This window comes from Paramormyrops kingsleyae, chromosome 4 (genome assembly GCF_048594095.1).
Source record: "Paramormyrops kingsleyae isolate MSU_618 chromosome 4, PKINGS_0.4, whole genome shotgun sequence".
NCBI lineage: Eukaryota > Metazoa > Chordata > Actinopteri > Osteoglossiformes > Mormyridae > Paramormyrops > Paramormyrops kingsleyae.
This window is the reverse complement of record NC_132800.1, coordinates 32,856,534-32,870,003: the sequence shown is the minus strand read 5'-3', so window position 1 is coordinate 32,870,003 and position 13,470 is coordinate 32,856,534. Positions and strand designations below refer to the sequence as shown.

Here is a 13,470-nt window from a genome sequence, read left to right as displayed (position 1 = left end):
TGTATATGTGTGTGTGTGTGGCTGTGAGTATGGGCTGGGGGGGGGTGGGTTTTGGAGGAAGGACCGTTCCCCTAGACTAAACGGATGACCCTTATCTCCGCTTAGACTGGCCATCCATCAGGAAGTACGTCGGGGAACAAAGGCAGGGTGGGCGGGGCCAGGTCGGTGCCCGGGGGGGTCACGTGACACACTGAGGAATGGGATTCCGATCCCAGTCAGTGCTCTTTAGCGTGGCGGGCCTGTCTGCCTGCTCCAGCCCACCTGAGGGAAACAAGGCCAGGGGGCATCACAAAGGCTCACTATTGTAACCCCCCCCCCCCCCCAAACAGGCAGGGTGGCTCTTCAATCACCACAGACCTGAAAGCCCCCCTTTCGTCGCTGTTCTTCCTTTTCCCCTTGAATGATTTACAAAAGGACCCGGTAAATGACTGTTATAGACCAGTAATCCATTTTGGCCCAAACCGACTCACCGAAAACACTTTTTGTATCGCCGGTGCCGCACTTCCTGTCCCGGAGCAGACAAAGAGAGCCCCTTTTCCATGGCCTGGGCACTCTGCCATTGATAGCGTTGCCGGTTTCTGTGAAATGATTTCTGTGAATGGATTTTGGCATTCCGGGAAAACCGTGAGGAGTCAGGGTGAGTGTTTGGTGTCACACCCGGAGCCTCTGCGGTGGGCCACCGTGTCACACGTCCTGTGCTGTTCTCGCACCCTGAGTCCGCTGCAGGGGGATTAATAGTGCTTGTTAGGTAGAGCACAAGCTGTACTTCATCTCTGAGCACATCGCCCAGGCCAGTGTGTGCCTGCTCTACAGCTACTTATATCCAAACTTACTCTTTTTGTTTGTCTGTTTGAGAAGCAATTTGGTTGAGGTCCTGACTAAGGGGCCCAGCAGTAAAATCACTCTGCCGACCAGGGGATTCGAACCAGCAACCTTCTGATCACAGGCTGAGCATCCTAACCCTCTCAGCCAAACACCACCCCATACCCCAGGACCAGTTCTGTCCTCGTTGGTTTTCTTTTGCAGCACAGTGAGGCTTTAGCGTATGCTTCCGCTGACGGCGACCCACGTCGTAATCAGATCGTGCCTCACAGCCCAAATTTAGGATGAATTTCTCAAGTCTTGATCCTCCCTCCTCTCTGCCCCAGCTCACTTGGGTTCTTCTGGTTTCTTCGCGTGCAGAATTTCTTCACCAAATCTGTGCCACATAACTGTCCTTGTGGGGATGCGATAGCACACAAGTGGGGCTGTAACCGCCAGTCCCCCCCCCTCCCGGCTCGCCGTGTCCCTCCAACCAAGGTCAGTGTGGTGCATCCATGCCAAGTCCCCTAACTCTCCTGTCCCACCACGTCCACGGCAACTGTGGCTTTGTCCGCCGTGCTGCCCCCTGCTGCCTGTAAGCTGAACGCCAACTCACTTCATTTCTGCCACTTTGATCCCTCCATCCTGGCAGTGCTGCAGTTTTCAGCCAAAGCAAATATTTACCAGGGACGAGTTGAACTCCCTGGGTGCTCACTGGGCTCAGATAAGCCCAGCCTATCAGTGGGAGGATTGCCATAGTGCTGCTATAAAATAATCTGAAATAAACCACTCTAGGTCCTTTCTTCTGCCAGTGACGGCGTCTCTGGTCGTTCCTCCTGATTTATGATGGGGGGGGCGTTGCAAGAAAAGGGGTCCTTTGACCCCTTAAATTCCAAAAATTGTTGCCTGTAGCACGGGAGATTATGAGCGGCAAGAAAAAAAGAGTGTTAAGTAGTGAGAGAGCTGAGTTAGTCAGCGGGGAAGGTAATTAGGGTTAGGGTTAGGTTTAGGGTAAACTCTCTTTGTTTACTCTGGCAACCCCAACTGTTCTGACCGACTCCAGATCGCCGCCCCCCCCCCGTGGCGATAAGATCGACTCGTGTCTCTTGACTGCAGGACAAGGAAACGAGAAGTGCACCCGAAGTGATTTCCGCAAGCAGATTCGTGTCTGTAAACAGTGGCGAGATAACGGACGCTGTCGTGTTTGTTCTGCAGAATCCGGGTTCGGCATTTAGCTTTCGTATTTAAGTGTAGCTGCTTGAAATGGAAACAGTTTATTTAAATGTACTGGTAGATTTAGGGGGTAGCTATGCCACGGTTCGCTGACCTCCTTGTGCGTGTAGGGGACCACATTCGACTGACGTGGGACACATCCGCCACATGGGGAAGTCCACGGATTCACCAAGAGACCCCTCCCTCCCCTAGCAGTGGGGTTCTGCCACGACAGAAGCCCAGCGGGTCCATTGTTCCCGGGAGACACAAAAAGAGCCAAGGCACTCGGGATGGGATTAAGGTGCAGGCTTTGTCGCCGGGGGCGACGGACTCTTATCAATCAGAAGAGGACGGAGCTCCTGTCAGCTGGATGTGTTGATCGGGCAGATCTGCCCGGGGTCAGGAAGAGGGGGTGACGGATAAAGGCAGCCGGCCTGGTGGGAGGCTAGGGGGCGGAGCCTCCTTCCCGGCCAAGAAGGGCCTTCTTTGTCAGCCTGTCGCCTCATCTGTTTCACCCCATTTGGGGTGTCTTTGTCTCCTCCAGAGAGGGACACGAGGCAGGAAGGGCCTCTGCAGTGGGCCTTGTTCCGCTGCAAGGCGGGGGTTAGGGGTGTCCAGTTACATTATACTGCATTACATTTAGTAGCTTACTTACTGCTTAGCTGTAGTTGCCATGGAGACAAATAACTTTTTCAAATTTTTTACTAGGACTTTTTGCTGTGGGGACATGGATGCCCTGGCAGATTCCGGGGGCCCAGAACTCAGCAGGGGTCCTTGAATATTTAAAATGACACATAAGGGTGGAGGGCATTTTGTCAGGGGATCCAGAAATTCTAGGTATACCTTTGCAATAAATGCTTTGCGTGCTCAGGACTGGTGAGGGAAATTTGAACATGACAACTCCAGCTGTGCGTGACGGCTGGGGACAGAAAGCGACCAGTTACAGATGTTTGATTTCGTATCTATATGGGGTTCTGCTCCCATCCACACTCATATCCAGATGCGACCCCCCCCCTCCCCAAAACTGTCCATTTGTCCCTGTTTCTGTTCTTTAAAAGCCCTTCACACTCAACAGATGCCCTCTTGCCCCGCGTGACATCAGACGTGTTGCGCGACTTGAACCTCCTCCCCCCTCCCCACCTCCCCTGGTGCTGGGGGGCGTCCTTGACCCTTCGGTGGCCCTCCGTCATTTGAGAAGACGCTGCATTTTCATAACGCGGGATTCCTGTTACACGTGGCTCCATAACTCCCTGGTGGCTGGCCCAGGAACATGCCTTGATGTGTGTGTGTCCTACCTGGGCTTCTCCTGGGTTCTCATATCTGTGTGGACTTCACATGTTCTACCTGGGCTTCTCCTGGTTTCTCATATCAGTGTGGACTTCACATGTTCTACCTGGGCTTCTCCTGGGTTTTCATATCTGTGTGGACTTCACATGTTCTACCTGGGCTTCTCCTGGGTTTTCATATCTGTGTGGACTTCACATGTTCTACCTGGGCTTCTCCTGGTTTCTCATATCAGTGTGGACTTCACATGTTCTACCTGGGCTTCTCCTGGATTTTCATATCTGTGTGGACTTCACATGTTCTACCTGGGCTGCTCCTGGGTTTTCATATCTGTGTGGACTTCACATGTTCTACCTGTGGTTCTCCTGGGTTCTCACGTTTCCTCCTATAGTCTAAATGACTTAGGCTTTGGTGTGTTCTCGGCGAGTGAGGGTACACCCTGCATTATACACCATGTCTCCTGTAATAAGCACTGGGCCACCATAAAACCAGCCAGATAAACAGCTATTATAAAAGGGTGGATTATTATACTATTACATCAGTACCATCCACACATCATCCAACCGCTTATCTTGCACAGGGTTACTAGGGACATCAGGCACAAGGTGAAACATCACCCCAAACGGGGTGCCAGTTATCAGCACTGTGTAATGATCACGGACGTCTGTTCATGGCTCCTTGGTGGAGATGTGAGCGGGTGGCTTTCTGATGCCCGTCCTGCTAATGTGGGTTTGTTTATTAGCTACTTCAAGTCTCTAATTCTGCTAACCGGCCAACTTGAGTTTTAAATCTTCAAGTAGCAATAATATGTATATTCACTGGGCATTCATTGGAAGTTCAGCTCAGCTGCGCTTATCTCTAATCGACTTCTGGACAAGCACGTATGTTTGCAATGTGCCGTTTGCCTCACTTGTACGTCGCTTTGGACAAAAGTACCTGCTAAATACATATAATTGTGAAGGTTGGTGTGTTCCTGGACCTCTGGATTCTTAGAGCATCTGCCCCTTTCTGTGATAATAATTCCTGCCCTTTCCCTGGCTGCGGTGCGTCTGAAACTCAGAACATCCAGAGAACATGCTAGAACTCAGGATCTACATGGAAGGGTCCCTTCGGAATGACACTTCCCAATAATTGCATTTGCCAGCTTTTAAGGAACTCCAGCAGGTCTCGACAGACGGCCGTTTCAGCTGCCTTGCTCTCTTCGCATTTACCCATGTGTCAGTCAGAAAGTTATATATGTCTGATATTAACGCTAATGCGGACGATAGCTCTCCGTTGTTCTCTGTGCCTGTGTCTGTGTCTCCTGCAGTTCTTTCAGCTCACGGGACTGTAGCTTCTCGCTACCATACCCCCCCCCCCCCTGCCTCAGCCACCCCCTCCTCTGTAAAATAGCTGCGGTATGAGCCGTTTGGCTAATTGCTAATTGCTTTTTTCTCTTTGGTTCTCAGCTACATGGGAATATTCACTTCGGAAGAATGGGCTCAGTTTCTAATGAGGGGCTGTTTAAGAGCCTTTGGCGATAGATTTCACCGAGCCCTTCTTGCCTGTGACCTAGGTACAGTTTAAGGTTAAAAACCTTGCCCTTAAACCCGTCCTCAGCTGCAGGGTGTACGGCAAGGTCAGCGCAGCAATCAGCTCAGTGTGAAAACAAAGGCCAGCTGTCCTGTAATGAATTGGCCCCACAATTCTGGAGCAACTGGCTGGCCAATGCCAAGCCCACTACCCCCCCCCCCAACAACCCCACCCCCTGGTCTTTGAAATACCCCCCCAGTTCTAAATAGCTTTTATGACTCGACAGTAAACTTCCAGTGGCTAAATGATGATGACTTCTTCATCTGCCCAAACGCTCCTTTTGTCTCTCCCAACCCCCCCTTCCCCTTAAACCTGGTATTATAGCCCCCCCCCCCCCCCCCTCCCCTTTATAGTCCCCTGGCTAATCTTCACAGGCGGTTCCTCCGCTGCTGACCTCAGCAATGCCATTCAGCCCCAATGTGGTCTTTTGTTACTGTTACTCCACAGGCGATGAATGGAGAAGATCTCCTCATCTCCAGTCCAATTTGCCCTTCAGAGCCCAGGGGGGGGCTTTTATAAGGAAATCAGGGCAGAGCCCAGGCGGCCGGCGATGCCGCCGGTTTGCCGCCGCTGCCCGGTTTCTGTCGCTAAAAGGCAGCACAGCCGGTTCCCCGGAGTTCGATCTACTGACGGTGCACCTCTGCAAGAGAGCCGCTCTCAAAAGTTGCGGAGCAGCCTGCGTTTACCCCCCGTTCCTTCCCCCGCATTGACTCTGTGTTTACATGTGAAATATCCACCCCCCCCCCCCAGTCCAACAGCAAAGGAACGACAAAAACAGATTCACTGGGAGGGAGGGGGGTTAGGGGTTTGTTGACGAGAATAGCTCTTAAGGCCGACTTCAGCTGCGGCCCGTTCCCAAACACGGGCACATGAGCACCTGAAGCTGCAGGGGTGCAGGCGGCGCATTTGTGCAGGAACAGGAACAGCCACCGCAGCTACCGCAGCCACCGCGCTCCAGTATCGCAGCTGTGTGCAGTCTGTGTAGCTCATTAATCTTTTATGGTGTAAAATATCTCCCTTAGAGTGGGTCGCCGTTAAAGATTAACAGACCCCGAATCCCATAATTGCAGGACACGATTACAAAGAGCTCTTGTTTGCTGGAAGAAATGGTTTTATCTGACACACCATCAATTAAGTTATAAGGTCATTAATTTCTTTTCATTCTCCTTGCATGCGAGAAGCAGAGAATATAGAATCAGAGACTGTAAATATTGGGGGACTGTTACGATAATGTTGTGATGAGAGATTGTGGCCCTTGTTTCTGTAGCCCGTGTAGATGTGTGCGGAAATTTTCCACAATTCCGCAGTAGCGATTTGTCAGAGATGGGGGGTCTCCCCGTTTGTAAGATGGAAGCACGTTAAGCTAGACCTCGCGCCGCCTGCGTCCCCCTTGCGCGCAATCGGGGCTGCAGTCCGTCGCATTCAGCAGAGCACGACCAGGCATTTTCGCGACGATGCTGGACAGGCTCCGCCTACTGGTGACGACTCCAAGATGAGCTGTTTAGACCAGATGTGCCCACTGGGATCCTGGCATTTACGGCATGAGTAAATTCCCAGGGAAGCACTATCTGCATTTTAGGAGAGGGGCAGGGCTCCGTCACACACAAGGCCATGAGGGCCAAAAGATGGAGGTGCCGGTTTTGACCCCTAACCTCCTGCCCAACCCCAGTCCCTCACAAGCAGGCTCCTTGTCACCCAGGGCTGGCCACTTTTATTAAGTGGCCCCAGTAAAAGGCAGGGGGGGGGGGGGAGAGATGGGAGCTTTGGTTGACCAGGAATATGGAGAAAGGTGGTGTTTTTTTTGCACATGTAAAGGTGCTTTATGTTTTTCTGGTGATTTAATTTTTAATTTTTTTAGACGCTCACTCTGGTCAGGTATTCGTTGGGTTTCCTGATGCGACCAAGCCCCAGTTGCTTCTCTTCTTCCTGGTCATCGGCACAGCATCTGTCCCTGTCCCCATGGGGGGCTTGGCTTGGGAAGGGGGGAGAGGCTAAGGGGGGGGCGTGGGGGGGGGGGGCGGGGGTTGGTGTCAGCAGGACCAAGATGGATGAGTCTCAAGTGACCCCCCCCCCGCCCTCAGGAGCAAATGGCAAAAGCAATGAGGGACAGTGTCTGTGTGTGTGTGTGTGTGTGCGCGTGTGTGTGTGTGTGTGTGTGCGTGTATGTGGGAGGGAGAGAGGGGCGGTGTTTACTGCACTGGAGCAGAGAATAGGTATTCACTGTCAGAGCTGAGCTGGGCCTTCAGCAGAGAACTAGCAGCCAGCCGGAGGCGGATTATCCTTCGACTATTAACTTTTAGACCTGAAATTAATTCTCTTGTTGCCCCCCTGAGGACTTCCAAAGGTGGACAGTAGGGTCTGCGCACAATTCTGCTGCATTTTGGTGTTTATCTGTCAGGGTTTGGACTCTGGACTCAGTTCTGGGTTGGAATTAGAAGGGCTGGACCATGGAAGGTAAAACTCTCCTTCACTGGTGTTACTTATAACGTTGCTCATTGCTGGTTTTTTGTTTATATGGTTGATCTGTCGGGTGGTCTAAGGTGGGAAAGCTGGTTTCAAGGGAATCTTGATGGGGTTGTTGTGTATCCATCCCCCCCATCCCATTCTCCTCCGCCTCCCCCGGCATTTCCACGGCACTTCCTGTACTCCTAAAAAATGTTGCGTTTTTAACACTTAACTCTGGAGGTGGTCGTGCCCGATCCCTGTTTGTGCTGGGAATTCAACCTCATAGTTCCTTAAGCGGCAGGGGAGGGGGGGGGGATTATGACTCTGGCAGCGGGAAAATTCCTCGGATCAGATGGCAAAGAAAAGTTCATTCAAGTCTATTGTCAGTGGGATAATGTAATTGCGTAAATGAGGGGTGTGGACAGTCAAAGCAGGGGGTCGGCAGAGTTTCAGTGGGGAGATATGGGCACTGGTGTGCCTGGCTTCTCTAGTACATCTACATCTATGCTGTTTGATGTCACCAATAGTGCAATTCCCACGTAATGTCCCCTGCATAACAGACTGATGCACTTGGCTTTGGTGTCAAATGGTCTATTTCACATGCTAAGAAAGGAATGGTGATTATCCTGACCAATTATTATTATTGTTATTAGTATTATTATTAGTATAATTAAAAGATGATGTTTGTCTGTTTTTGTTTGTTTTTCGATTCATTCATTCATTCGTTTTAAATGCATTGCCACTACAGCGTAGCTTTTATGAGAAACATCCAAAAAAGTTTTCAGCCAACCAAAAATAACCGAAAATTGCTTAAAAGAAAGTGGACTGGAGTCACGAGCCTCCTGTGTCATTTGCAGACTAGATGTGGAATCGTGTTTCTTGTTCTTTGTTAGTTTGTTTTTACGGTCTTCACTCTTGCGTGCTGTTTATCATGCGTCGGTCACATGACTCCAACGCGCCGCTCTGAGGATGTTCCCCAGAAACTGTGATGAATGTCAGGGTGCCGGGTCCCGAATAAGGGCCACCCAACATTTAATCTCCAACCGCTCCCCAGAAACCACCGGAAGCCTTCGCATCGTGTGACTGGCTTAACCAGTATTGTTAGAAATTTGGTTGTATTATTTATCAGTTGTAAAGATATCCCCATAATGAAGAATGGTCATTCCATTCAGGAACAATAAGTCAGCCATAATCAGTAAAATTCAAGGACGAAGGACAACAGCTAGCAGTTTATAACCTAACATAACCTCTTTGTTATGTTTTCGTTATGCTCTGTAATTTTTTTCTTTGATTGAATCATTCTCATCGCTTTAATTCCCCCGTCATGCACTCACCCCAGGTATGACGATACGGGCCTGATCTCGTTGATTAAGAGGCCTGGATTTAGGAGGAATTTCAGAGCCCGGTCGACATGCTGGAACGGGAGGGCACTCGTGCAGGACCTGGGGGCCTCAATTAGCCCGGAACAAAGCCCCCCAAATTAGGTTAAATGGCCCCTGAAATCTCATTAGCCCGGAGCCCTGTGCACGGATGCGGGGGGCCACTGCTTCAGCTCCAGTGCCTCTTTGTCACCCCCTCCACCGGTGCGGACCCTACCCCCTCCCGCGTCCACTCAGAAAACGTCCGACACTAGCATTACACGCGAGGGGTCGGGGTTCAAGGTGACCCAGAGGCTGAGCTTCATCTTACTGTTTAAGCCAACAGGGATGAGTTATCACATGAGATCAACCGCCCCCCCCGCCCCCCAAAAAAAAAAATATATTTAAAGCCACAGTCTGCTTTAGCATCCATTCATAGTCTCTGTCCTTGACCTAATAAATAGGCTTACAGTTAGAAGGTGAGGAAGGTAACTTCAGTCCCCAGCTCATGTTCATGGGGCTGCGATTGGGGTATTCCTTAGCTGACGCCCCCCCCCCCCCTGGAATGCTGCTGTGTCAGAGACCGCAGCCCCCCAGGAGATCGCAATCTCTTTGCTAACTGTTCTCCTGTGTGACAGGTCCCGCCCCGTCTGTTGCGTCATGTGCTTTTGTTTCGGTGTGACCCAGAGCAGTGCTGTCGAGGTTTTTTTGGGTCAGGGACGTCCCCGGGGGTGTGGAGGACGCCCGCTCTGCAGCCAAATGTCTCCGGAAAGTTCTCTGACTCGAGTCACTTGGTCATCCGAGAAAATTGCATATTTTAATTGAATGTATATATTAATACTGAATAAAATTCTTCTTATGACTGTAAAATAAATGATACATTTTGTTGTCTGATACTGGGATTAATTAATTATCTTTTTAACAATTGTTTAATTTTAGGTAATGTTAAATTAATTGAATTTTGAAAGGTACCAAACATTATTCTGGGCATCAGGAAGCAGTATTTGTGTTTCTGATACCAATTTTGTTATTACTAATTTTTATTCTAAAACAAAGACCGGTTTTCCTTTTTAACTGAAACTGCAGATATCTGTTGATGCCGTCTAAGTGCCTTATCTTATCCAGTGGTTCAACAGCAGTTACCCTCTCAGAAGCTGAACCTACACCCTGTGCTGCCCGTGTCATTTTGAGATTCCTGCCCTGCTGGAATGTGTCCGTTCCTCCTCTTGCCGTATGTCAGTTATACATGATGGTCGCTGCTGTGTCTGTGGTTCCAGGTCTGGTCTTGGTCTTCTTGGCTACCTGGGTGCTGAGGCCCGGGTTCTAAGCACTTCCGGCGCCCGACGCCCCCGAGGCCCACCTCTGACCCGTACAAGCATGGGGCGGAGTCCGAACTGAGAGAATCGCGCAAGGTAAGCCCCCCCCCCCCCCCCGATGTTAGCATGGGGGCATGGAGCCGAGTGTGACCTCTTCTGCCCCCTTTTGGTAGAAGCGGTGCGGGTACAACAGAATGCGGAGACCTTCTGGAATATTTTCAGAGCTTCTGTACACATGGGGTATTTTCACTGCGTTTTTCAGTGTGGCTGTTTTTTAACCTTTTTAGCGAGTCTTAGGGCGAAAGTAACTGAAAACTTCTCGTTAAGCGTAGATGCGTCACTGAAATGTCAAAGGAAGCTGCTGTTTCTGAACCTGCACCTGCCAGACCCCTGGATTGCGCTCGCATTGTGCCGTCTCCATGGCGATGTCTCCGTGGTGACTCTTTAGTGGGCGGGGCTCGTCCCCGATCGATTCGCAGCGATGTGGCCCTGCCAGCTGGGCTTGGGGGCGCCCTGCTCCTGCCTCACCCTTTACAGCAGCAGCTAATCACCGGCTTTCCGTCATGGCTGAAGCGCGGAGGCCGCTGAGAGCTTGTTGGCGTCAAACTCCTCCAGGTCCGTTGATGAGAAGAGATTCACCGCAGAGACGAGGAGCAGTTGCAAGTCACCAGTTTATTCTCTGACTGATTATAATCAGGGAGCGACTGTCTGACATACATTCAGCATGTACAGTAGGAAGCTCGAACCATAGGTGTCGGCTCTGTCTCTTTATAGGCCCTCCGGGGTGTTCCCCCCTTCTCGGTACTTTTCCGTCTACGTGACTACAACATATTTTGACATTTGCTCTAGTTAGTCAGTGAGTACATGTCCCCCCCCCCTTTATGTTAAGCAAAAGTTAAAATAAGTATCGCTTATAGGATGTGTTCCTGTTTTCCGGCTGTCTGGGACGAGGTCACCCTGACCTGCTCGCACACTGTCAGTTCCTGATTTCTCCCAACTGTTTGGGGCGAGATCACCCTCTCCTGCCGGCCCACTATCAGTTCCTGTGTCTGTTAGCTGCATTTTTTAGAATTAACCCCTCAGGCTGCGGGGCTACAGGGCTGCAGGGCTGCTTTCTGTCCTCCCCATCTCTCCCTCTCTTATCCCTCTCACTCCCCCTTTCTCTCCTCCCCTTCTCTCCATCTATCTTCCTTTCTTTCCTTTCACTCCCCCTCTCTCTTCTCCCCATTCCCCCTCTCTCCATCTCTCCCTCTCACTCCCCCTTTATCTCTTCCCCTTCTCTCCATCTATCTTCCTTTCTTTCCTTTCACTGCCCCACTCTCTTCTCCTCACTCCCCCTCTCTCCCTCTCACTCCCCCTTTCTCTCTTCCCCTTCTCTCCATCTATCTTCCTCCTCCTTTCCTTTCACTCCCCCTCTCTCTTCTCCCCATTCCCCCTCTCTCCATCTCTCCCTCTCACTCCCCCTTTCTCTCTTCCCCTCCTCTCCATCTCTCCCCCTCTTATCCCTCGCGCTCCCCCGTTCTCTCCTCCTTTTCTCTCCATTTCTCTTCCCTTTCCCTTACTCCCACACTCCCTCTCTCTCATCCTCCCCCTCTTCTTCTCTCTCGCTGTCTCCCCTGGCTCCGCATTGTTAGTGAATAAGCTCTGTTGACTCTCTGTATTAAGCAGATTGCTTAATCTGGCCGGGCCTCCCCCCGCGTCGGCGTGGGGCACGGGGGCCAGCTGTGTGGGGATCGGAACGAACACCCCAGGTCAAAAGTCGGACCTGGACCCCCAGTGGGTGAGGGCGTCCTCATCTTTCTGCGATTTGAGCCCATGGCTATATAGCCAATAAAGGGAGCAGGTGGGTGGATGACTGGGCCGGGGGGGGGGCTGTTTGCTCTCTGGCACGTGGCCCGTTCACCACCCGCGACCACCCCCCCTTCCCTGCTCATGTTTCCCAATCTCGTCGCAGCAGTTTCACTGCAGCATCTTTTGAAAGGGAGTATTGGCTGACAAAAATATACCATCGGGGTTGTGATTCAAATGTCGGACAAATGTGGATTTAGAGACTCAAAAAAAACCAAAAGAATGTTGTCATTTTTCCAAGCAGCCTCAACATCATTTCCTTTGCTACACAGATCAGTCTGTCTGCTCCTTTAGGAAGCCAAGTAACGAGTAAGAGTTGAGTATTAATTAGCCGTGAGTGTTATGGCTCTTTATCGACTGCTTGGGTTCGCGTCCACAAGCCTGTAATATTATTGCGCCGCGGAGCCGCTGGGTTCATGAAAAGCTGCTCATTGTGGGCCTTTGCACGAAATGGACAGAGCGAAAGGTTATTGACCTGTGAATTCGGGTTAGGAGGTCGCGTCAAAGAGCGACCCGGGCCGGCACGTGCCGCCCACGGTGAGCCCAACCCCCGCTCCACTGGGACCAGCTGACCCACTGAGACCCATACAGCTGCCACCTGCTGACGCGAGCCTGACTGCACGGCCGGCTCCAGGTGTGGGGAGCAGGGTCTGGCAGATGTCCCCAGGAGGAGAGGGGGCGGAGGGGGGGGGCGAGCTGAATGGGAGGGGGCTGAGGGGGGGCAGGCACTCCTGATTACGCTCATCTGTTGCCGGTCATGTGCTGAACGCCACACTGCTAACGTTCGCTAAACCGCGAAGGAACCGGCACCTTCTGCATGCTGTTCCTCAAGGGTTCTCCTGCTTCCAGGGCATTTTTGATTCCTTACATCATCAGTTTAATGCTCATGCAACGCCGGGGAGAAGCCCGGGGACCCTTTCGAACCTGAGACATGGGAGGAGCGAGGTTGCAGTGTTAAACACTCCCCATCCCACAGCGATAAATATTACTGCTGGATTGGGGGCGGTGCCACAGGGGCTCTGTCCCCAACTGAAAGCTGATTGGCCCCACGCCCTGTCACTCACAGATTTGAAACATTTTATTGGCTAATGATAAGGTTGGCCCCTCTGTATGAATTATGGTCCCTCTTCGGGAAGGAGCTGTGAGGTTGTAATGTTGCTGAGGCTGTGTGTCGCTCCCCGCAGACGATGGGGAACGCGTACCCAGGCCAGCTGAAGCCGGCCGGCTTCGAGGAGGCCCTGCACAGCTCCATCGAGGCCTCGCTCCGCTCCAGCATGTCCTCCCCGCTACCAGTCTTCAGCCAGCTGTACCTGGAGCCCGAGCGCTACGCCACTGCCCTGGACGGTAGGGATATTGGGGGAGTAGGCGGAGCCAGGGTGGGGTAAGGGCGGAGCCAGGGGGCTGGGCGGAGCCAGGGTGGGGTAAGGGCGGAGCCAGGGGTAAGGGCGGAGCCAGGGCGGGGGGCTGGGCGGAGCCAGGGCGGGGGCCTGGGTAAAAGCTAGCAGACAGTGACTGTATTCTCTGGAATTGCTGGGTTAGTAGTAATTTGCCGCTCTGGTTTCCTGACGCCGCTGGGTTATTGATAATTTTCGAGCTGGTTGCCATATGTGATCATTGATAATTTTCTCCCCAGT

At 51.8% G+C, this 13,470-nt stretch overlaps 1 protein-coding gene across 2 annotated transcripts in view; it reads left to right on the top strand.

The window, feature by feature from the left end:
* greb1l (GREB1 like retinoic acid receptor coactivator) overlaps positions 1–13,470 on the top strand; it is a 45,884-nt gene that overhangs the window by 10,369 nt on the left and 22,045 nt on the right. Inside the window, exons 1-3 of one of the 2 annotated variants that reach the window (XM_023815594.2) lie at positions 7,110–7,323; positions 9,950–10,084; positions 13,021–13,180. In XM_023815594.2, coding sequence (XP_023671362.2) covers positions 13,024–13,180 — 157 coding nt within the window. In that variant the 5' untranslated portion in view covers positions 7,110–7,323; positions 9,950–10,084; positions 13,021–13,023. Of the gene's footprint in view, positions 1–7,109; positions 7,324–9,949; positions 10,085–13,020; positions 13,181–13,470 lie in introns of those variants that run through there. The other variant, XM_023815593.2, reaches the window with a different exon arrangement.